Raw genomic sequence first — 25,496 nt, 5'->3', positions numbered from 1 at the left:
CAAATAAACTTAAAATGGCTCGGCATCCTTCTTTCTGTTTGACCCCTGTAAGTGATGAGGAGAGGGGAGTAAACTGAAGTTGTTAAGAGTCTGAAGAGAGATTGCAGATCACTGACATTCCTTTTGCGGAAAAAAAGTCCAAGAGGGAGGTAGAGACAGAGACGTATTTTAGGGAGAAACAATTTTTTTTTTTTTTTCAGGAAAAGGTAATTTTTTTCAAGGAAAAGATATTTTATGAATAAAAAAAGTGAGGAATTACAGCAATAGCATTATAGCTTGTTAGTTAAGGTACCTGTTTTCTAGAGAGATTTTCTTTCTGATCTCCAGGTTATAAATGTACACGTAGGTATTTTGTTACGTTACCACAGATGTGATTTTTCTAAATTGAAATTCTGCATGTACTCCCGTACTTGGAATCAATTTTAAGATGTTTAACTACATTATTAAGATACGTTGTAAAAAAAAAAAAAAAAAAAAAAAAAAAGGCACAAGACCTGTTTTGAAATCTGTATTTAGAAAATTTTAAAAAAGAATGAAGAAGTAACATGCAGATAAAAAAATAAACACTCCAAATTGAAATGTTTTATAGTATATATTTTCACTTCTGAATTTTCCTTTAATATCTTTAATAAAATCATGTTGATACAGTGTGGGATGCGATTAAAAATAATGCCAAAATTTTGTTGATTTTTTCTAAACCAAAAAAACCCTATAGTTAGTGGAATCTCTGGAGAAAGTTAATTTTTTTATTTTATAGTCTTTTTCTTATTCATGATCTGCTTGAATTTTCAGCATGAATTGCTGAAAAGAAAGTCCAGTCCCTTCCTCCAAAAGCCAAAACAGCACTGTGCACGTGGAAGGCTGAAATGCTTATAATACAAATGATGTTACTAGAGAAATGCTTCCTAGAGAAATGAGGAAAAGTTATCTTGTTTTATGACTTCTTTTCCTCTATCCTGCCCTCCCCTGTAACTTACAAAGGACATTCATATCTTTTTTTATGCCTTATACTTTCTTATAGCAGAATAAAACTATGTTCTAATTAAGTAATGACGTGGGAAGAGTACACTTTTAACTGGATTTTCTTCCTCTGGTATTTAAAATGAATCTAGAAAGGTTAATGTTCTTTCTCACCAAGTAAGTCTTAAAGGTAGGATTGTTTCACAGATGGAAGGCTAGATTACAAAATTTACATAGGCTACAAATTAGAGCAGTGCTTCTGAGGGAACTAAATAGCTTGAAAAGTTTTGCATAGTTCAGTAATTAGTTTCATTTCTACAATAGTAGATGGTTCTAAGCTAAAAATGAATCTGAAGGGTGGATGTATCCTGCGATACGTGTTGTGGGTTGTTTTGTTTTGTCTGTCCCTCCCCCCCCTGCCCCAGCCCCAAAACAGTATAGGCTCACTTGTGCTTTGCTTCTCAAATGTGTTGGGTTCCATCCTGTGGTATTTTGGAGAGAACTCACTATTAGTTTCCTTTATTAGCTTTTCTTCCATGTGTTTTCCTTTGTGCAGAATGAGGAAAAAAAGGCCATCTCTAAACCTCCTGTTTGAGAGGTTTTTATGTTCCAAGGAATCAAATAAAAACAAGTCCATGGGACGCTTTTACCACACTGACGAATAAACCTTTTTGTATTGGATATCTCTATTTGGCTGCCCTTGTAGTTTATTAAGCACTGAATGCCTTATTACTCAGTTATATAGTTACTGACTCCAATTGCCACTTAACGTAATCGTACAAAAATCTATGTATAGTAGCTAATATTACATAAAGTTTATTAGCTGAATTTACAACACATGCGGCACACCTTAGGCATAGTGCTAAATATTCTAATATGTAAAGTAAACCTACATAGATCTTTGCTGTTATCTGGGTGTATTTACACAGCATTATCAAACGGGTAAAAATAAGGTGTTCTACGTTTGCTTACTCATTCTCTCACTCTTTATCCCTGGGCTTGGCAGACACCCTGTGACCCCGCACTCACTATCTCAAGCCTGTTAAAACTCCTGCACTTGACATTAAGGTTTAATCCCACCTTACTAAAGCAGTGGAAACCAACTGTCTAACATTATTGAGGGCAAAAAAAGATTTCTCAAGAAAGCATTACTCATAAATCATTCAATTTTTCTTCTTTTTAGTGAAATAACTTCAAAAGTTGCAATGAAGACTGTTATATTTAAATTCTTTTCTCCAACTATACAAGGGGAAATGCATGTTGTTTGCCAGAGAAGTGGTGTTGGAGGCTAGAATCCAACACATTAATTGCAATTTGTATACCCAAATGCATTATTTTCTGGTTAAGGCCCCTCTAACAACTCACTGTATTAACCGAGACTGCTGAAGAGGTCTTGAGACCTCCAGCTATCAACTGTCTAGCTACAGGAATTTAGATTCTTTTTCTTCAGGGCAAAAGACTTAAATTGCAGAGTCCTGCAGCTCGTAGTAATATCTCAGCAGGTCTGATTTTTGCTTTAGAGTACTTGGCCCCTCTGGTGGGGGAGTGGGCAGTGGCAACACCTAGGAACTGACTGGCTCCTGACTGAGGTACAAAAGTAGCGTGTGTTCACAGAGACCAGAGGACACCCCAGAATTCAAATATGTGTCCATCTTAAAATGAATTTTCAGGTGGAGGAACTGAAAGGATAGGAAAATTCAGACCTTTCATTGGCATGATGCTTTTGGCCAGTCCTTAGATAAAAAATATTAATAATCTTTGTCCCCAAGGAGGGGTAGTAATTTCTTGAGTACCAGACTCTTTATCATTCCAGTGAAGTTTGGAAGTAAAATATAACATTTTCTTAGAGGAGAAGGATATTGATTACTTACTTTTAAGAGTAGATATCGGCATTAATGATCACTCATTTTATTAGATCCAGAAGGAATCTTTCTTTATTTTCACTGTTTCATTAGGGACTACCATTGTTAGTAAAGATCCATGCAGCATTTAATATAGTCCCATAATGTCACATTCTTTCTTAATACCCAGTGTTAGATTTTGTAAAGCGGTGGTGATGATGTTTGTAACTTGCATTGCATTTTGGAACTTTTGCTGTTTTGTTTGCAGAGTGCCGTGAAAGCTTGAAATGACAAATGCCTGTGTGACGTGTTTCCATTATTCTGTAGGGAACAAGCAATTAGAATTCAACAATTAGAATTGGCCTCTTAAAGGCATCAAAAATACTTTATTCTTGGATCAGAACTTTACGTTGATTAGAAAATGTCTAGCTACTTGTCTGAGTTGTAAAATTTAATAGCCAATACATTGGCTGATGTTTTTTTAGGAAACAAAAAAACCCAAACCCTACAGATGAGTATGGTGAAACCTTGGATGGGCAACAGTTAAAAATTTTGTAGTGTTAAACATTTTTGTAGTGTTAAACGTTTTTGTAGCAATCGGTTTCAGAAATCAAGGCGGGTAACATTACAAAATTAATTAAATAGATGAAGATGTCTGAACTTGCAGATGATAATGTTGGCTGTAGGGGGGGGAAAGGCAATTTAAAAAATTGTGTTTTTTCTAATGAGTTTCAGAGAGTCCGTGGTTCCTGTAAACAGCAGAAGTATTTTTCTGGTAAGACAGTATATTCAGGGCTTTTCTGTTTTAGCTTGATAGTTAAACCAGAAATTTGAGAGCATACCGTCTCTTAGTAATAAAATTCTAAATATACGATTATCGATTTTTTTAAACTCTTCCCCTAACCCAGGAGGACCAGGATGGTAGCCAAGGTGTGGGCAAGCGCAAGAGGGTGAAACTAAGCAGCACCACCAAAGGTATTTATAAAGTACTGATCTCAGTTTATCATATGTGCTTTATGTCTATCTTAAAAATTATTTAGAGATATTCATTGACTTCCCAAGCACTGTAGTGCTGCACGTGGCAGCACTACGTATTAAACGTAGCAAGGTCTAAAAAAGAATAGCAAGTGAAATTGTGGTAATTGGCAACTTTGATTTCCCTTGAGTGAGTACCACTGTCTGGGACTCTGACCAGTCATTTTGTCACCTTCATGTCATAAGTTGACTTCTAAAATTTCATTCCATTTTCACTGTGTGGCTGGCAAGGTTGCAATACAGCTTGGCAAAGAAGTTTTTGATGTATTTGTTCTTAACAATCTTTTTTTTCCATTATGCCACTCTACAGTATGATTTTGTTCTCAGACAGGCAAGAATGATTATCTCTGGTTCTGGTTGGTCTATCTGTACTGTTCTAGTAATGTTTAAGAAAAGGTACTTGAATGAAGTCTCCTTTGAAATCGCTCTATTATTTTCCTTGATTGAAATTATTCCTCTGTGCAATTTCTAGTCCAAATGAGCAGCACTCACATTGAGATCAGTGCAAGTTTTAATTCAAGAACGACCCTAGTCTGGAGACAAGATAGCCCTATCCTGTGCTTGTTCTTGATGTTTTTTTGTGCTAAAGTGTTTAAATAAAAATATTTAAACTCCTATTATTAAATAAAGAACACCTTTTTTTGTTGTTTTTTTAACTATGAGTATGAGGAGGCTGACATAGAAAGCACCAAGAAATTGCAAGCCCTGGGAAAAGAACATTCGGGTGAAAAACTGTGGTGAAAGTTGGAATAAAATTTCTGGAAAAGCTTTGGAGTGAAGGTTTGGAACTTGAATTTGAAATGCAAGGGTTTGTGAAGTCAGTAAAGGGTATGCAGGTGTTGTGAGGAGTATGGGAAAAGTAAGACGGATTGTTTCTAGTGGTTTCAGATTGAAGGAAAAAGATTGGGAAGCTGGAAAAGCAGAGAACAATGTATTGGCAATGGTGGCGTTAAGAAGTGATCTTAGAAATGGTGTGTGAAAGATTGTGGCAGAGAATATTAATATGGACAATTTGGTAGTTTTGAAGAAATGCAGGAAACACAGACATCCAAGAAAAGCTCTCTTACGTGAATTTTAGATGCTGTTAACTTGGCTAAAAGATAAGTTAGAGTCAAGTAATGCAAGAAAAAATGCTGGGTTTTTGATGTGTAAGTACTGACTATGGGAAACAGGCAGGGAGGAAGCTCAGTTTGAGAAGCTGCCGGGCCTGAAAACCAGTGTCAGCAGCGGCATTTCAGGAAAAGTGGTACTTGAATTCAACATTTCATTTCCCCCCAGGATTGTAGTCTTCCCCCTCTGAGGCATCCCAACATGGACTGTGCCCATGATGTTGATAGCTCCTAATATCAGCCCCAGAGGAGGGAGTCTGCCAATGGGGGAAAGGTAAGTATCTGTTTTTATTAAATATTAAATAGTTTTCTGAAGTTTTCAGTATTCATATTTTATGTCCAATAGGGTATAAAATAAGAGTATGAAAAGAAAATTTTAGAAAACTGAGTATTGAATAAAAACAGATTTACCTTTTCCGTACAAGCAGACTCCCTCTCCCATCCCTGATCTTCAGTGGTATTCTTCATAGAGGGTTATTTACATAGTGCAGATATCTCGGGATGCTAAGACTCATATTCCAGAGAGATGTTTACAACAGTCTATAGGGTCTTTTGTGGCACTAGGAAAGAATAAAAGGTTTCTTTAAAGAAAATAGAGGTTTTATGCTGAGGTTCATTGATACAGGTATGGGACTGAGTATTGAGAGAATTTTTATTTTTACTCTGTTTTTAAAACCTACATCCTGCGTCCAACTGAAATACCTGATGTTTAAGACAATTTTAAACCCACAGGCACTATATATTTTTTTATTTATTTGTTGAAAGAAATTTAAAATCATATGGTGATTTTCACAAGAGTGGGAACATTAGTCCCAGTGTTCTTGACAAATTTTCCAAGTTGGGTAAGAGCATTCTGCCTACTTAAATTCTGTAGCAGGTATAAGTGGATATATATTCTTCCATCCCTGCCTGAAACTGCTGTATAAAGTATTTGATATGCAGTCTTCAGTTGTGATACATGTTAAGAGAAAGCTGCACGTCAGTGGCAGATAAGGTGTTGTGTCACTTGTCTTCATGCCCAGTGTTGTCACTCAGGGGCATTTGGCATGTACCTGAACCTGTGCTGTCTGTTCTGTGGAGAGGGGACTTCAGTCTGCATGGCTACCAAGCCTTCATGAGCAGTAAAATCACATACGCAATTTCTTAACAAGAGACAAGGAAGAGAACGTAAATGATCACCATATGTTTGCTGCAGTAGGTGATGTGTAATGCCTTGCAAAATATTTTAATATTAAAATATCTTTCGTGACTCTCAGAAGGTAACTTTTTATTTCAACGCTTGTAGAATATATTGAATAAAACATGTTGTTGTCTTTGTGTGGCTTGCTAAAGTCTTCAGGAGATCCCTAACATTTAAATGATTCATTATTTCTCATGATCTTCTGCAATTCCTGAGATGTTTTGGGCTGATCGGTCGCTTGGCCGGGGAGGTCTGACCTTTAGTAATGGAAAATGGAGGTAATTCCTGCTTAGGAAAAGCACAAATGGCTATCCTGCTTAGGATAGGCACAGAGCTACCCAGTGCAGTCCCTAACGCTGTGAGGGGGCAAGTCTTCAAGGCCAGAAAACGTTCAGCTTAAATGTTTTTGTATCTGTGCTGATGGGAGCACTTCATACAGTCCCATTGGAATATGGGATTTTGCGTGTGGGGTTGTATCTGCAGGTCCAGTTGATTTTTAGGTGTAAAGGAGCGTTATTATTATTTTCTTTAGTCCTTATATGTTACAGGAGTGACATAAATTGTTACAAATAATCAATCTCTTTAAGAATGATAGTAGAGAGTCTTTATATTTTAGTAATTTTTCGAAATGGGGTTAATGTGATTTATGCTCTGTCAAGCCATAGCTTCATGGACAGTTTATTATAGCAGAGATCAGTTTGTGCAGCTTTGCAGTCATGATGTTTGAAAATGCAGATGACAGAATGGAAAGATGACTTGATTCCTACATAGGTATTCCATGGGGATCTACTGTCAGTGTGAGTGAGGGGACAGAGGGAATGGCCAGGAGTTGAATGGGGAAAGATGTGACTGTCTCTTCTGATACCATCATGACCCAGTGCTTGATTACCTGATTATGGTAATTTTTATATGAAAAAACCCAAAAACCAAACAAAACAACCAAGCAAACAAAAACTTGGTTGTTGGTCAATCAGTACAAATCTTGCTTTAAAAACAAGATAACTGATACATTATTGCTTCTATTTAGCTTGTTTAGAGCTTTGTGAACAGAACATAAGTGTTAGGTGATGGAACTCATCCCTTAATCATAAATTGTGTTTTGTTGTTTTGCTGTATTAGCTTCAGCTAACTAGTAGTCTACATTAACAGTTTCCCTCTATTAAGTGTCTGTGTAAATATTATGCAAATTGCTGTGATTCATTATAATCAGTGGAGCTATTACAGTAAGGTGATACGATTCAGTGCAATCAATGAAGACTGCATTCTGTGGTATAGTTGTACCGAAAACTTCCATTGACTTCTCTGGGAGGTCCTTTTTGTTACAGACTCTGACATCGTGCAGTGTTGGCCGTGTTCATTTTCCTCGTGTTTTTGAAAGAAAGTTATTTACAGAGCACACTAAGAAGTTCTTAAATTTTTGTTACTAAATTTTATATGATAGTACAACTGCTCTATCGTTATTTCTAGTTTGAATAATTATTACATTACACATCCCCTCCTCCAACCTTTTATGCAGATCAATCTATCATGGACGTTTTGAAGCATAAATGTTTTCTAGAAGAATTATTATTTTGGACAATAAAATATGAGTTTCCACAGAAGATGGTGACTTTCTTACTCAACATGCTGCCAGATCAAGATTATAAGGTACTCGCGTTACTTCATTCAAACTTAAATGTCTTTTCCTATTCACATACTTAGTGTGTATTATGCCTTGCATGAGACCACATATGTTTATATTTCAATAATAACAGTACAATAATGCAGATCGTTTACATTGTTTTGAGTATTTGGTTAGAAGGTCTAAAGTGTATAGTATTTGAAGAGAGATGTGGGCAAAACAAGATAGATAATTCTGGAGCAGCAGTATTAATTTTGTTCGCATGGTTTGCTTTTCTCCTTTTTGGCTGTTAGTGCATATTTGCATGTGTTGAATTTTGTTTTGTTTTATTTTATAAGTTGGATGTTTATCAGTTAAAAGATGTGGATGAGCACTAAATGATTCTGTAGTGTGGTACGACTGGCAAATAATTGCAGTGACTTCATTCCTTTTGTGACTGTTGTGGTAGGCAGCGCTTTCTCCATATAGGCCATTACAGTGTGAGTGGTCTTGCTGCAGCTATGCCCTAGGTGATTTTGGCAGCCGTACAGCTGCTTCTTCACAGAGTTTTGCAGTTGTCCGTACCAAGCGTCTCCTTGCCTGGAGTCATGGAGACTGGATGTCATCTTCCCGTTTTAAATCTTGGTGTACGGCCAGGTTTGGTTGTTTGTTCTACGTGCTCCAAGACCAAGTATACATAGTAATCAGGCTTAACATTTTGCTCTGATCATGTCATACCTTTGAGCCATGCAAATATTTTGGACCTTCTCAATCCCTGCTGGGAGGCAAAGATCAAGAAATCCTGAAGTCCAAGCGTGCAGATTTCATCAAAAATGTCTGTTTATAATGGGACAGCCCTGTATTCGTGCCCCCTTAAAACCTGGCTGTATCAAAGCAAAGGACGTGAAAATAACTTACAAGGAAGAAAAAAAATAAGATACGGGCTTTCAGCAATACTCTGTCCATGTCAAGACAGCGTTTTGATTTGGGATGCCAGCATAGATTCATCTTGGTCTCAGATTCAGCTAATACACGAGGACTTCTTCACTGATGATCGCTTGCCACGAAGCTTGAATTCTTCTCGATATAGACAAGCCCCATATGGACATCCAGTTCCCCTGATCCATTGCCGGCTAAACTGCTTCCTGTAAAAACATCCAAGTGCTAGCAGTATGTGGAGGAATCTGGTAAGTATAGCTATGTTTACCTTTTTAAGGTAAAGATCATGGGATCTATTTTCCTTCAACAACAAGCCACAGTCCTCAGTGGCTTTCTTCACTGTGTTCATAGTATTTCTTCACTATGTACTTGCAATGGAGACTACGGTATGTTTGGTTTCTCTACCGGCTGCCACCTTTGTCTGGAAACAGCCCATCTTCCACCTACCAGTAGTGTATGCTTAGATGAAAGGATTATTTAAGCATTTTTATTATTTCTTGTTACCAATTTAACATTATGTTTGATTAAACAGTTAATTCCTATGTACAAACTTTATTACTAGCACAAATCCTGTAAGTACTTGACATCTTTTAGAATATGTGTTTATTTTAATTGCTGTGACTGTCTAAAAGGTATTTTTCAGTAGTAGGGAAACTCAGAGCAGGAAATGTATCACACAGCAATACCAGGGAGGCAGTAAAGCGATTTCTACCCAAGGTACCTGTGCTTTGTTGCAAAACTGTGTCAATGATGCATGAATTTGAAAGTATCTATGAGGATTGTGCCTAAATTGTGAGGAGTGGCTCTGCCTTTTACATGTGTACAGAGAGAACATACTATTTTGGGATGAATTAGAAGAATGTTTTATCTTTCAAGCTTCTGTTTAGCTTTTATGAAGGAAAAGCTTGTTTGTTTTTCAATCATGTGGCATTCTCAAACAATAGGAACGCCTGTAAAGATATAACCTGTTACAAGTGATCTCTCAGCTTTCTGCTACTTTCTCTCATCCCATCTACACCACATGCGCTGTCTTAATTTTTTCCATCTCTTCTGTTGTGCAATTTGTCTGATTCTTTGTGAGCTGATCTAGCTCATTAAATCAGCAGAATTCTGCTAGGTTGGTTTTCTGATAAATGGAGTGAGCTAGCCAGACACAGCGTGGAGCTGGCTATCTGTGTGTGCTCTGGAATTGTTGAAATCTCTGACTTCCAGCATAAATGTAGTAGAACTGACTGAATCCACCATGCCCTATGCAGCAGTCAGTGAGCCACCAGTAATCTCTGTTGTTTTCCTACTTAAAAATAAATCCGTGCAAAGTTCTTCTTTAGGATTCCCAGTATTGAAAAGAGGTGTTGAAAGGGGTGGGCTAAAACCCTGGGTTAACTAGCTCTTCCCCCCCTCTTCCTCCTTTTGCATATCAGAGAGACAGCACAACAAACAGTGTGGTCTTTGCCTTACAGCATTTGTGCCTGAGGCATCCCTTCCAGCACACTCTGACATTGGAAGCTTGGAAGACTTACAAGTGAAGAAGACAGAAGAGAAATTTACTGGAGCTTCCAAGAAATTAGAGGTGTCACGGCATGAACAAGGTTTCTGCAAGAGAAAAAAAAAAAGGGCCAGAGAAATAGGAGTGACCTTCGTGTGACCAAGGAGAAGGCAAAGAAGGGGCTGGCAATAAAGAGGAAGCCTTTGGAGGAGTGTAAATCATCGAAGAGCAGAGCCTTCCTGAAGTCTGAAGTACTGGAAGTAAAGAAATGCAAAAGCATCTGGTAGAGATAACGAATCAACAAAGATAATTATCAGAAATGCTGTGCCTTGTCAGACGCCTCCCGTGGTGAACGTTGAAGCAGTTATTAGAGTGACAGGAATTCACTAACCCCTGGATATGCTACTCTACAAATTCTGTAGAACAGGTTTTCTAGTGGAAACTTAATTTTAGCAAAGCTTTCACCTGGCAGAACTATCCTTTTCTTTGCATTGAAAACAGAAACATGGGAGGTGCAAGTTCTCACTGAAACGTGGGGTTGATGTTAGGCTCCTAAAACTTCTGAGATTGTTGAGTGGCCACCAAGAAGGAAAGGCCAGATGCAGAAATCAACTTTGTTTTTGCATAGGCTAGAAATTTAGAAGCTGCACAAGATCATAGAGAGTAAGTCAGTGAAGGTAATTAAATATACACAAAACATGTCTGTCTTAGGAAGCCAGTTCTTGCAAATGGTTGGAAGTCTTTGGAAGTATGAGTAATATTTGGAAAGATGTGTTATGTCAATATCGGCATTCTTGCTCCAGTCTATATTTTTCCGTAGTTGTGTATACAGCTTGGGCCACTGAGCTGGATGGACTGATTTGACCAACTGTGGTTGTTTTTATATACGGACAGCAGTTTACCACAGTATTTCAGCATTTTAGCTTCTGAAAATGAGTTTAGTTTCTTCCTTTCAAAATTGGAATGGATTCTGTTTGTTTGTTTTAACTTCCAAGTGAACGTAGGAGTAAAGCTGATGTCTTTTCTTTATTTGAGTGTATTACAGAATCTCTATCATTACGCTATATTGATAGCGAATCTACGGTACTTTCAGAAATCCATTATCATATATGGGTGAGGCACAAAAAGTTTTGATGTATGCTGATTTAAAATAAATAAATAAATAATCCAAAATTCATCCTTAGAGGAGGACCATGTTTTTGCAATCAACTTAGTGTAAAACAAGTAAAATGTAGTTCCTACATCACAGAACTTGAGAATCCTATTTAAACGGAATACAATGCGAAGAAGTAACATATAAATAAAGTATACTTTTTGTACTAGCAGCATTAATATACTGACTTCTTAAAATATCAGGTGCATCATTTGTGCCTGAGGCTTAACGTTAATAGTGTAAACATCTTGATGTTTGTTAGAAGTGCCATTGACAGTGATTAAGGTTGTATCAAGCTTTAATTTAAAGAAAATTACATGATAGGTTGTTCTGCCTTGGAATACCAGAATGATATTGTATTAAACTCTGCGCAAGTATTGCAAATACATTGTTCTGAAGAGGCTTTAGCTGAAAACAATTACCATTGTGCTGGGTGCTGTATAGAGAAGACACTTTCAATTATTATATAGGTCTCCATCATTGTGAACCAGCTAAAGGAGGGCAAGTTAAGCAGTGCTGTAGTGTTTACTGCAGTGACTTCCCCACCTCCACCCTGGTCCATGTTTTTTGCACAAGCAATCTTATTTTTGAGGATATTTGCTGGAAGAAGGGCAGCCTTTGTGCCCAACAGCAGCGTTATGGCATCAATGCTATTTTTGGAAATATTTTCTAAATGAGAATAACATGGTAGTTCTATAACAAAAATATGGGAGTACCGAGTCTGAGGCAGGTGAAATGAAGTAGTGATTTGTATGCAGTCTGGTGAAAACACTGCTGCCTGAGGATGGTTTTAAAATTTGTAATTTTATGCTTATGAAAGATTAATACTTCCAGAAGGAATAGACAGGGGATTTTAGACTTTGAGCTGAAAATTTTCATCACTACACAGCTTGTATTATCTCTTCTTATTAAGCCAAGGAAGTCCAGATGGTGTTAATTCAGAACTGAAAGTACTAAGTGAGACGTGATTTCGAAGCTGGCAGATAGCACACATGTATATGCAGTGCAGAAGGTTGGTTTACAGTGCAATTTGAGGCTAATGGAGTGGGACAAGAAATTGTACTAAGATGTACATGTATATGTATCGATACATTTAAATATCGATTTGGTTTAAAAAAAAACGCTTGTGTGAAGAGCAGCAAAACTTGCTGATGACTTTAGGAGAAAGCACTGAAGATTTATTAATAAAATATAGGATGTTATGATAGCAGATGAAATTCAATGCTGAAATATCATCCTTGACAGATGAACGAAAACCTTACTCCATGGATAGGCAAATGCAAGCGATAAGTTAAGGCAGCTTTATTAGGCAGCACTGATCTCATTGTTCATAGCATATAATTTCAGGACATTATTCCCTGTTTTAGTATGTAAAAAATTTATGATAAATTCATTATTAGAACTTTAACGCTTTCACAGCTATGCTGAGACCTTATATTCCTTGTTGCAACATTTCTGTGTTTGTATTTTTTTAGTGTGGAAGGTATAGAGTGAGAAGATCATATTTTTTGGTGTAAGGTAATAAAATTGGAGGCATAAGTTACCCCTCTCTCTATATAGGTCTCTTTTCATGTGGACTGTTTCTAGAAACTAGACATGGGGTACTTAGACCATAAATTTTGCTTTGTCATCGCAACTGGTGTTTCCTAGGATATGTTGATGGTACTTTTGGAAAAGAATATTTTACAATGAAAGCAAGCTGTACTTTTGGTATTGTGTTTGTTAATGTCAAAATTTCTTGATAATTTGCAGATTGCTTTTACGAAAACTTTTGTTCAGCATTATGCTTTTATTATGAAAACGCTGAAGAAAAGCCATGAATCAGACACAATGTCTAATAGAATTGTGCATATCAGTGTTCAGTTGTTCAGCAATGAAGAACTAGCACGCCAAGTAACAGAAGAATGTCAGCTGCTGGATATTATGGTCACTGTGCTGTTATATATGATGGAAAGTTGCCTTATTAAAAGTGAATTGCAAGGTAAGTTGATTTGTTTGTTTGTTTGTCTGTTTCCACGGATAATAAATTGATTATAGAGGAAATTTAATCTCGTTCTTTGGTAGTCGATCCAACCCGCAACCCCTTCCCAAAAATGCACAGGCTCTAGCAATATATGGCAGAGGCTGAGTCTCAAAATTTCCTATAAAGATAGTTATCAAGACTGACACTGATGTTCTGTCCTTTGGTTTGTAGGGTTTTCTTTTGTAGGAATGTTACATAATTTAGAATACAGGGTATTGTCTTGCAGGTATTTCATTTGTTGGGTAAAGTGCATATACACTATTTGTGAAGCTCATTTGAATGAGAAATTATAGATGCAAATTGAAGCCTTTACTTTTAAAATATTTTTGAAGTATTTCACAAGCTATTTGAAGTATTTAAAATTGTTTTAATTTTTCTCACCTGTGATTGCCTTAATAGAGCTTGATATAATTAGAGGAGAATGATTTAATACTTTGTAAATATAATCATTTGATCAAGCTTTTGCTTGGCAGAGTGGCAATTTGAATTTGAACTGGTGTACGGTGTGTAACTTTTCTAGTGAAAACAGCTGTCCTGTTTCTACCCTCCTTTTTTCACCTGTCCTTATCTGAAAATGGTGGCACAACAAAATCTTGCTGACTTCTGCTTTTCATGCTTTCATGTACCTAACAGACCACAGGCCTCTCAGCCCTCTTTATCCTAGTTTGAATTTGAAAATACTCTCTAGGTAGGCTGCCTCCTGCTGCCAAATAAGTACCATAAACTCCATAAACTTCTGCAAGAAATTGTAATTTTTCTTGTCTGAATGAAGTATCCTTTGTCTCTGAGTCCCCTCTAGCTAGAGCCTAATACAGAATGACTGTACTGGAACGGGAAATCCTCAGTCCTATCGCTCTAAAGAACGCACTCATTCAGCTGCCCTTCAACATAAGAAATTTTTCTGTTGCCCTACATAAGTTGCTGTACAGTATTCAAAGAAAAATGTTGAATCTTTAGCGGTTTTTATATCAAGTGACTTCTGCTAAACTAATGCCATATTGGTGGAATTTAAATTTAAAAGTGCTTTTAAGCATCTTCTGAATTCTACTTGTTGGTCAGTATGGGATGTTGCTAGCATGGTGGTAAAGTGCTGTAGTGGATCCGAATTTGCAGCTAAAGAGAAAAAGGCCGTGCCAGTGATTAGACATTCTCTGAAGAAACTTCCTGGTAATTAATTAAGTAAGCTGGATCTGGTTAGTTAAATAACGTCAGATATAGACTTACCCCCGGAGCAGGTATCCCAAGACATGAAGTTACCTGTCTCCTTTCCCCAGCACCAGTGATTTCTCTCAGCTAAGGCTCCATTATGGAATCTGTCTGCTGCTTTTCAGTGTTTTCACAACATTTCTGCCTCACTGCTGTATATATGAAGGGTTGGGCATGCAGTAAATGGACAGAAAAAAATTAATAAAATATTTCATTGGTTTTTTTCCCCTCATATTCTCATTGGCCTTCTTTGGCAGTTCTGTGGGCTTCTATCATGTGTTTGGTTCAAGGTATCTCTTATGATGCTGGAAGCAGTGAGAAGTCTGTCAGAAGTCTGTGCTGTTGAGATAAATTGAGAAGAATTCGTTCGTGGAGCTAGTACAAACAAGTAGGTCATTTAGTATCCAAATGAGACTAAGTTTACAAATCCAGGCAATAGATAGACGGAGAAAACACGTTGGAGAGGAGAACATGGAGCAGGAAGGGTATCTGCTAAGGCACGTTTAATTTGTACTGTTCACAGAGCCTGTCTTTTGGACAACTGGCACCTGTTAAAAGTATACAGTTCATTAAGGGTATTTGTGAATGCCAAGTGACAAACTGCGTTCCTGAAACAGAGTTGATCTAGGAGCTGTGTTGATATCACTTCGGAAGTGTTACTAGTTCAGCTTCCCTCTCTCACATGTGGTGTGGAAGGATGAAGAGGTGAAATACGGGTGCAGATGATAAAACTGGCTCCCTAGGAAGATATATGTCCCTATGCTCTTAAAGACTTTTATCATCTCTATCAGCGCATTCCTTCTACTGAACTCTTCATGGGAGAAGAATTTATACCCCAAGGAAAAAGTTTTGGTAATGGTTCATCCTTTAAAAAAGCCAAAAAACTCTCTTCCTTTGACTGACCTTACATTAACCCTGGCTTGTAGAGCACTCTGAGTAAGAGGCGACACCCCTGCTGATTTGAAATAACCTGGATTTGTCTAATCTGTACCAGGGCAGAGAATCAGCAACGTGTAACTGTTGTCTCTTTGCAAAGTCCTCCTTCAGCAGGTTCAGGCAGAGCCAACTGAGATGTGATCCTGTTCTTGGATGGGCTGTGTGAGCACATGGGAACCAAGCAACTGAGCAACAAGACCCAGTTTCCTTTCTTTGCAGATGTACCAGATAAGAGAGAAATAAAAAAGTATTGGATCAACTGTGGCAGAGAAGTTTTAGAAGATGCACCCAGCGCTTCTGGCTTCCTGTTCCTTCCAGTGCTTCAGTGTAATAGATAGGAATCAGTCTTAAGAAACAGAGCTCTATATTACCTTATAGTAACAAGACGATATCTGTTCATAGTTGTGTGCAACTCAAACAGCATATTTTTCAGGGTGAAATCTGGTTCATTTTTCTGACTGCACGGTGTTCTTGGGAAGTAAAACTTGTCAAGATCAAAATATTTTATGACTTCAAGTTAGAAAACCAACAAAATAAACAACCTCAGACTAAAAAAAAAAAAAAAAGGTATTTTTTTCAGTAGTTACAACAAAGGGGAGGCAAAAAGTGTACATATAAAGGGAACCACTCCAGATGCAGATGTGCCTCATCAGCCGGAGACTGAAATCTCTTAACAGTGTGGTTTTAGCTGTGGCTGTACCATACTGCTTATGACCCTTCATTGTCTAAAGGGTAACTACAAGGGTCCTTCAGTACATTTGATCTGGACAAGAGCCATCCCCAAGGCTGATTGTCAGATGCAAGACTTTCTTTCTTCTGTTTGCTTGAAATAGAATGGCAGCTGACAGATGGGTGCTGGCAATCATTTCCCTTGGATTGTGAATCTGGGACCAATCCTCTTTCCCGTCTAGTCTTTCCAGGGGTCCCTCTTATGAAAATCTAATAAAGCTGTGGAGGATGGACTTCCATGATTCAGGGAGGAGACTTCTACGCACACACACCCACCCACCCCAATTTCTTCTCCCCCTTTTTTGGGAACCTTCTCCTACCCTAGCCTCAGGGAAGCTGTCTAAACCCTCTCTCTGTCCCAGTTTCAGAGTGGAAATGCTTTTCTCTGCTGTCCTCAGGCTGAACATGCAGGTGTAGGTTTTCCTGACCAGATACCTGTTCGCGTGCTGTAAGGTAGCTTGCTCGCTGGAAGTGTGTCAAGTTCAAAATCGATTTCACGTGTTCGTAATGGGAATTGTATTGTTTGGTCTTTTTATACTTCTTGAGAGTATTCAAAAAAGGCATAGCCGCGATGGTTTTACTAATGCACTGCTTTTCAAAGGTTGCGATAATGTTCAAAATATGTGTGTTTCCTGATAGAGTGGGATCTATGTTGATGTGTCCATGATGCGAAAACCACCTCAGGTACTACAAAATAACCGTTCTTCTTTTCTGCAGTTTTCTCTATGTGTGATCGCAACATTACAGTAAATCCTAATTGGTACTTTTGCATTATCTTGTAACTTTATTTAAAAATGACAACAAGAAGGAAAAAAAATTTTTTTTCTTTCTTCTTTTTTAAATCCAGATGAAGAAAATAGTTTACATGTTGTGGTGAATTGTGGGGAAGCGCTACTGAAGAATAATACTTACTGGCCCCTGGTTAGTGATTTTATAAACATACTTTCGCACCAAAGTGTGGCAAAGAAATTTTTGGAAGATCATGGTCTTTTGGTTACATGGATGAATTTTGTATCATTCTTTCAAGGTATGTGACTTTTATAATCAGTACTGATATAAGGATGTTAAGACAGCTTAATGTGTGCAGTAGCAAATCCTTACACTGCTATATGTAAAAATATATGTGTATTCGTTAGTATTCTCATAAGTCTGCATTCCTGGAAGGAAACACTATATTCTAGAAGACAGGTAGATTTGAAAATGATCTAATGGATCTTTGTCTTGTGTGGACTAGTTAAAGAGCAATTGCATCACAGTCGACTGAGGTTCGTGGTGCTGGAATTCTAAGGCTGTAGTTAAAGTACAAATCATAACTTGTGCTAGAAACGTTTTACTGGTGAAGTTCTCAATTTAAGTATTGGCTAGATTAATCTGATAAATCTGGATCTTCTTCTAAGTGTTGCCGTGAAGAAACTTTTTAATTATTAAAAAAAAATTTAAAAATCATGAACTTTTCCATATTGATAATATTGATAAATTCTCTGCCTAGAAAGAGGACCAGATATTTTCCATCCAAATGTGATGTTCAAAGTAGAAAGGCTGCCAGCCATGTTAACGTCAGCTGAACAGCAAGGACTGCAGTTAGTAGCCAGTCTAGAGCTATTGTTCTCTTCTGGTCTATTTCTGTTCAAACTTTGATGCTTGTTCTCATATTTTATCTGTTATTCTGCAGCTAGATAAGATAGATTGTTACAGTTTGGGGTTTTATTTTAATAGTGTGTGAATGCATAACACTAAAAATACTGCGTTCCACTTAGCCCTAGTTAAATATTTGGTTGTATAACTCTGCTTAAATCTTTGAAGGTATGAATTTAAATAAACGAGAATTAAATGAGCATGTGGAGTTTGAATCGCAGACATACTATGCTGCCTTTGCTGCTGAGCTAGAAGCCTGTGCCCAGCCAATGTGGGGTCTTCTATCACACTGCAAAGTTAGGGTAAGACTAACGTTTCTCTGACATTATTCTTAGTTTTAATAATGATTTTTTTCTGGAGTTCTCAAGTCCGAAAGGTTTCTCCGTTTTGTGTTTAAAAAGTCTTGGGTTTTGCCGTCTTTGTTTATGAAATATATAAAACTGTGATCAGTGTGGGTTCTGTGTATAGTGAGTATAGAATTCATGCTTGTACCTAATTTATTGTCTCCAAAACTGGGACTACAAGTTCAGGATGTGTACAGTCATTCCATATGACTGCGCATATGGAATAGCTTCTAATCCAATGAAGAACTTGATAAATGTCTCTGAGTCATTCTGCCTTTTTTTCAGTAGGAAAGAGATACGTAAGTTGTTCCTAATGTGATTATAACGTTGATTGTGTCTGCAAAGAGATACTTTGTTATGATGGGGGTTGGAGTAATTTATGTTTCTGTGGTGTTTAACTAACAACCTGAGGTGAAAGCCTCTTAGTTTCTGACATCTCATGGTCTCCAAACTAGAGCAAAGATTCGTTACTATGTGCTAGACTGTAAATTGTATTGTTATAATAAAAATTGACTCTATCAGCTTATAGGAATACTTAACGTGTGAAAAAACTTCTTATTGTTCATTTATGGTTATTTTTTTATGAAATAAATACTTATGTTTGAAATTAGCCTATTAAGATACATAATAGCATTCATGAGACAGTAACACCTGAATTGAACTGTGCACTGAAAAAACATGTGTGAGATACCATGCATTTTTAAAACAGTTTAAACCAGGCGGTTGCAAAAGCCTTTCCGTGATTTAAGTTATACTGATACATTATGAAGATGTTGCTTCATGAGTCTGTATTAGCTTTTGAAAACTGAATTACAGCTTCCGGCTTTTTGAAGCACTCCTCTCTTTTTGGCTTTGGTGTCTGACTGAGCCAGTCGGCACTTGCACAGCTTCTGGCTGGCCAAAGTGTTGCTGGCTTTTGCACAAGAAGTGTGTCATAGATATCCTAAGAGTCTGAGGCAGGTCTGGAGTCTGTGTTCAGGGGGAAGGGAAGATTAAAGGAAAAGTCAGTAAGAAATGAGGCTTTGTAAGGTCTGCCGATCGGAGAGCAATTTGGTTTCACTCCCCTCCTGCCTTCCCTTCTTGCACATCACCGCTTCTCTCCTGGAGGGCAATGTACAGATCTAGTCTTGAAGTACATGATTTAATCTGAAATATATTTTAGTTTTAGGGCATTGTTCCAGAGTTATATCATACAATCATAACAGGATTTGCTTATTGTTAAAATCTCTGCAGTATTGTATTATCATTGCATTTCATGTGTGTTGTGTTAGCAAACTATAAGGACATTTCAGTAGATAAAACTTACAGAACATTAGCCATTCCTTTTGATTGCATGGAAGGACTTTTTTTATGCATACACCTCTAAATTTTTGGTTAAAAATAAACGGATAAGTTAAACAACAGTAGGCACTAGGACCAGCTGACTCCTCTAAAGGTGCCGTAATTCTCATTGAAATGGTCATCTTTTAAAGTAGCAATGAAACCATCCTAATACTTTCTGTTTTCCATATGATGAGGGCATAGCTCATGTACTGTATTGAAATAGTCATATTTATTTGTAGTAGGAAAGCAGTGACACTTTTAAAAATGTTCTGGCTCATGTAGTACACTGGTTTCTCTTACTGCAGGAAACACAGGAATACACACGAAATGTTGTCAGATACTGCCTTGAAGCGCTCCAGGACTGGTTTGATGCTATCAATTTTGTAGATGAAGTAAGTATCCTTAATGAATTCAAGCAAACTACTGTGAAAATCTGGTTAAACTTCAAAGGTGATACACTTATCTCCTCCCCTTAACTTAAATCGTAATTCTAGGTACTGACTGAAAAAGGGTTGCCTATCTGAAATTAGATTTAGTAGTTAATAGTTGCAATGTTATGTCTTAGGGTCCTTTAATTGTAGAGTCCTAATGACTTAGATTTGCTGGTGCGGACTTAAGCTGTGTGAGTCTTAAAAGCAGTGGTGTTGACATATTACCGTTCTGCTGAATGAAGAGCTGAAGCAATGGCCAGACAGAAGTCCTCTTCTGCTATGGTAGTGGGCAGCAGCTTTGCTACCTTAGCAAGTAATACTCTCAATCAGTTCCGAGTGTCATTAGCTTAGTAAGAGATTAACTACGGGCTGAATAAGGGAAATTTCTAAATCATCAGAAAGTGCAGAGGGATGAGGTAATACTAGGTTAGTGGAAAGTAAGTCCATCAAATGAAGACATACAAAATACTGGTCTTGGTGGTTGTGACAAAGACACTTCTAGGTGGGTGGGTTTTTATAATATATGATATTAAAATATCTTTATTTTACTTTCAGCCAGCCCCTAACCAAGTTACTTTTCATTTGCCACTGCATCGTTACTTTGCCATGTTTTTAAGTAAGGTAAGCACGTGTTTTAGTCGCACGGAAGATGCAAATTCCCTGTTGAGTGTGATTGTTCAGTACAGCGTGTGCTTGCTTTTGTTTCTAGGCAGTCAAATGCCAAGAACTAGATTTGGATACCATCTTGCCAGATCAGGAGATGCTGATGAAACTAATGATTCACCCACTTCAGATTCAGGTACGGGCAGACTTCTGACTTTGACGGAGATGTAGAGATACACAACAAAAAAGATGCTGTCTGATTCTTTTAACCCCAGTCATTTAAATATAGTTAGAAGTATTTAACAAAGGGGAGTATGTCTTAATTGTGGAATATCAAAATAAGCAATACATGACATTAATAACTAGAATATACTGAGCAGTTAGGATAAACTCTTTTTTTTTTTTCTTAATATTTCCAAAATTAAATATATGGCATTAGTTGTTGTACTCTGACAAGTATGATGATAATATTCACCATAACACTTTCAAAAAGGGTAGGAGGAACCTACCCTTTGAAAACATGGAATTGCATGTTCATGGAATAGCTGCCAATGGAGCGCAAGCTGAGAAGAAACCTGAATCTGAAAATTTCATATTTTAAATAGAGAATAAATTCAAGAATGAATGCACCCTGCAATATTTTTTTTTATTTACAAAATTTAATTTATTTGTATGTAAGTGATAGTAAGCAGTATTTGCAATTACTGCTTTTATACCTAACTTTTTTTTAACCATGATGCCTTCATCTTTGGAGTACTTTTCAGGATTTTAATAAATAAATACATAAATAAATCACTTCATTGGCTTTGATCGATTTCATTGTCAGAAAGTGGTTCCTTTTCATCCCTCACTCCCTAGGAGAAGTAAATTGGTATAAAAAAATTATATTTTTATATAAAAGTGTAGTATGTATGTATATGTGACATAATAGATCGATGATCTGCTAATATTGAAGTGAATAGCTGAATATCCCTGAAATGTTTGTTTATTTTATTTTCCCTGAACAGGCAAGTCTTTCTGAAATTCACAGCAACATGTGGGTTAGAAATGGTTTACAAATCAAAGGACAGGCCATGACCTACGTGCAGTCTCATTTCTGCAATTCAATGATTGATCCTGACATTTATCTGCTGCAAGTAAGTTATGTTCTCTGCGAAGCCAAGCCAATGCTTGTTTACAAACGAACTACTGAATAAAATGAATTTATTCTCTTTCCACAGGTCTGTGCCTCCAGGCTGGACCCAGATTATTTTATTTCATCCGTTTTCGAAAGGTAGTATTAAAAGATGAATGATCTTGTTTATTGTTGTGCTAGCTGGTGACTAATTTATGCCATGTGAGAGAAAAGGTGCATATCTGATACACATCTTCAGTGGTACAGCTCTGCCTAGCCAAAGCTAACACTTACCTGAAGGGCTCTACTGAAAGAGGTATCTCAAGGTATATACTTTATTTTATACAGAGTTGGCTTTTGATTTACAGTACGGTAGCGAAGCTCCAGACACTTATTTTCTGAGCATCTTTAGGGTTTTTTTTAAGTTTTGTACATCTTCATATGCAAACTTTCAGGATATGCTAGCCTGAAGAAGTAGATAAATAGAGCTGCAATATTAAGAGACACAGAAAGGAAGTCTGCTTTTCTGGATAGAATAAAATCAGGGTTTGAAAACAGATTAATTTGCATTAGCTTTTTTATGTTCATAAATATAAGGTGTTTTCACATGGAGTAAATATGACTATAATACATTCCATTAAGTAGTTAAATAAAAATCCAGACTTAAAAATAAGAGGGTTTTCATGTATGTTTGCCTATTATTGCATTGGATGCATTTAATTTTGTTTATATTTTGGGCTGTTGTGAATGGTATCCTGAGTTTATCAGTCCATTTCACACTGGTGTTTTAATGTTGGAGAATGATGTTTCTGACTTTACTCTTTGCTGTGTAGATTTAAGGTGGTAGATCTGTTAACGATGGCATCGCAGCATCAAAATACAGTTCTTGATTCAGAGCATGAAAGGTCCATGTTGGAAGGAGCCTTAACGTTTTTGGTCCTTCTGTTAAGTCTTCGTTTACATTTAGGTAAGAACGGCTACTTCAGGAATACTTGTGTGTAAATAACATGCCTGTTCATTTATATTCAACATTAAATAGCTACCGCAAAGCTGATTAGCCATACAGTAACTTAAAGCGTTCAAGACTTGGTTTCATTTTTGCCAGTTACTGAATTTTAATCCCTTATGAATTAGAAGTAGACAAAATACATAGAAATGGAGAAAACCGGCTTTAATGGCAGTGGATGATTTGTGTATGTGATCCCATGAAGATTTTGTATCTTTTTCATAAAGACAGCCGTTCCCGTTTGTACCTGTCTTTTCTGCCTGAGGTTGTCTCTTCATAGCATTTGTGTCCCCCCACCTCCCCAACCCATTTTTTTTGCTGTATTTTTATAGCACTGTATCATTATTTAATGTTTGTATCAAGTTTAACGTGTATTTAATGACGAATCTATACTGAATGTGTGTTTCAAAATCATGCTATTTTAACGGCTTTTTAAATGTTACTGTTCTAGGAATGACAGATGATGAGATCCTCAGAGCAGAGATGGTAGCCCAACTCTGTATGAACGACAGGACACACAGTTCGTTGTTGGATCTCATATCCTTGAAATATATTAACTAATGTGCATGAATGAGAATGACGGGTACCTGGATAGCAGTGGGATTTTGGAGCTTGAACATGCTTTCAGCTTATATAATTATAACAAATTGTGTAAAGGTGTGTTTGCATAGACTTATCAGTAAAAGCATTTGCTCCAGCTTTGGTCTTTCTTATAAAATATGCAATACTTTGTCATACTTTTAAATTAGTTTTGATACAAAGTGTCTAACTGCTTTTTAAATTTTTATTATTACTTTTTAACACAACAAAAGTCTTTTAGGTGTGAGGTGAAAAGTCTGTTTTCCAATGGCATTGTAGAAAATCTAGCCAAGTGTCACCTTTATCTGGATTTGAGCCTTTGATTATTGCTAATTTTATGCCAGTATAAAAAGAAGCCACTCTATGCTATATTGGCTTTTACTAGCAATAGCTGAAAATGCAAAAAATAGCAATTCTGAATACTGCTTTAAATTAGAGGGAAATCTATGTGTTATGGGGCAAGTGTCGTACTTAAAGAATAGCAAACTTTAGGAAGCTTTTCTATGCAGGGATGTGGTTAGTGTCCCCAGACAATTGAATGCAAATACACAGGTTTTACTGCTATCAGTGTATTAAGCTGTGTAAGTAAATTAAATAGGTGGTGGCGCAAAAGAGCTTGCATTACAGTGACAGGCATTGAGCAAAAATATTAGGAATTTATAAAGACAGGAAAGGAGGTGATTCAGAGTTACAAACATGTAATAAGAATTATTAATTATTATGATACAACCTAGTAGCTCAAACACTTACGTATGTAAAATAAGTGACTCACTTAAAGCGATTCACTTAAGCGAATCCCTTTGCTACGTAAAATAAGCGAATCATTTATACAAGCAATCACTTATCGCTAAGCAGAAGTTTCCTTATTTGTAATTGCTACTTGGGATTTGGGGCAATGTCAGTAGGTCAATTAAGTATCGCTACCAAAAATGAGAAATAGCCAATCCAAGATGAAGAATTACTTCCTGTGTTTATGGATCCCAAACTATTTACTTGGTTTTTTTGTGCTTAGCTGTAAATGCAAAATATTCTATGAGGAAAGGCAAAGCATTAGTAAATAAGAGCAAATACAGAAACGTTATATACGCTAACAGATAGTAGGTTTTATTTCTCATTTAATACTTACCTCTTGAGCCGAGCAAGCAGCAATTGGCTTGTTTTAAAAAGTTTAATCTCCTAGCTAGGAGGCTTTCATCCACTTCAGTAATAGTTACTGTTCCATAGCAGCTGGAGCAGACAGACCTCTTGTGGTGAAGACAGAGCACTGCCAAAACACAGCCTCTGAAATGGGTGACTGAAAAAGTCAAGAGGGAAGGAAAAGGCTGTGTCCTGCAACTAAGTTAACTCTGCTTTCCTTAACGCAAACATTACATTCCAGAAAACCCCAATCCTAAAAGTGGTATTATTCCAGGAAGCTTAAGCTTTGAATCAGTCTTGTCAGCAGTTGCTGATTTTAAAGCTCCTGTTTTCGAACCTGGAGGTTCCATGCAACAAGGAATGTATACACCTAAAGGTACGGTCATCGCTGTCCTCTTATAACATACTCAGCAGTAAGATGCTTAACCAGAGGAGGATTTTCTTAAAACAAACAAACAAAAAAAACCACAACAAAAAACAACCTACCAAACAATGATAAAAACTCACAAAAAAACCAAACCCAAGCCCACTGCCACCAAAACCCCACAAAACTCGTTTGACTTTTTCATTATTGTCTATTGCTTATATTTAAGAGCATTGCTAAAGACTGTTAATAGTCTTTAATAAATTCGTTTTGATCTGAAGTGAAAATGAGCTTCTTGTATTAATCGAGTATCCTTAGCAAGCAACAGAAAAATGGAGAGCTGAAAAATTATATTATTTCTATTTCAGTGATTTGCATTCTTAATAATTTATGGGATTTCAAAAATATGCTGTATGTTCATTCGAGTTTAGAACTGTTTGCACTGGTGAGGTGTCAGTTGCAAAGATACTTTCTTCGAACTTCTCCATATTTTGATTATTAAAGATATCATGATACATAATTCTTTCTTTTGCATTGCTTAACTATGTTAGTATCATGTAACATTTTTCCCAGGCAATAGTGAGGGTCTAGAACAAAGTTCAGACAAGAATGCTTATAGAATGTTGTTACAGAATTGTTCAATAAATACAGTGCAAAAATGACAAGTTTCTTCCCCTGACGAGCTTGTCAGCTAAATTGGACTCAACATAGTGTTGGTATATCAAAGGACAGCAAGAATTCAAGAACTCAGTGTTCCGTTACT

General features: G+C 36.9%; 1 protein-coding gene across 6 annotated transcripts in view; it reads left to right on the top strand.

Annotated features, from left to right (window-relative positions):
• Nucleotides 1-25,496, top strand: part of UBR3 (ubiquitin protein ligase E3 component n-recognin 3) — a 114,127-nt gene that overhangs the window by 18,332 nt on the left and 70,299 nt on the right. For 2 of the 6 annotated variants that reach the window (XM_074596308.1, XM_074596309.1), the window contains exons 6-18: nt 3,710-3,776; nt 7,642-7,772; nt 13,056-13,284; nt 17,045-17,224; nt 18,001-18,134; nt 19,805-19,891; nt 20,486-20,551; nt 20,640-20,729; nt 21,541-21,669; nt 21,754-21,806; nt 22,481-22,614; nt 23,105-23,192; nt 24,606-24,745. In XM_074596308.1, coding sequence (XP_074452409.1) covers nt 3,710-3,776; nt 7,642-7,772; nt 13,056-13,284; nt 17,045-17,224; nt 18,001-18,134; nt 19,805-19,891; nt 20,486-20,551; nt 20,640-20,729; nt 21,541-21,669; nt 21,754-21,806; nt 22,481-22,614; nt 23,105-23,192; nt 24,606-24,745 — 1,528 coding nt within the window. Of the gene's footprint in view, nt 1-3,709; nt 3,777-4,507; nt 4,617-5,114; nt 5,220-7,641; nt 7,773-13,055; nt 13,285-17,044; nt 17,225-18,000; nt 18,135-19,804; nt 19,892-20,485; nt 20,552-20,639; nt 20,730-21,540; nt 21,670-21,753; nt 21,807-22,480; nt 22,615-23,104; nt 23,193-24,603; nt 24,746-25,496 lie in introns of those variants that run through there. The other 4 variants (XM_074596307.1, XM_074596306.1, XM_074596312.1 and 1 more) reach the window with 3 other exon arrangements.

This window comes from Larus michahellis, chromosome 7 (assembly GCF_964199755.1).
Source record: "Larus michahellis chromosome 7, bLarMic1.1, whole genome shotgun sequence".
Classification (NCBI taxonomy): Eukaryota; Metazoa; Chordata; class Aves; order Charadriiformes; family Laridae; genus Larus; species Larus michahellis.
Note: the sequence above shows the minus strand (reverse complement) of the source record. Positions and strands in the feature narration are given on the sequence as shown.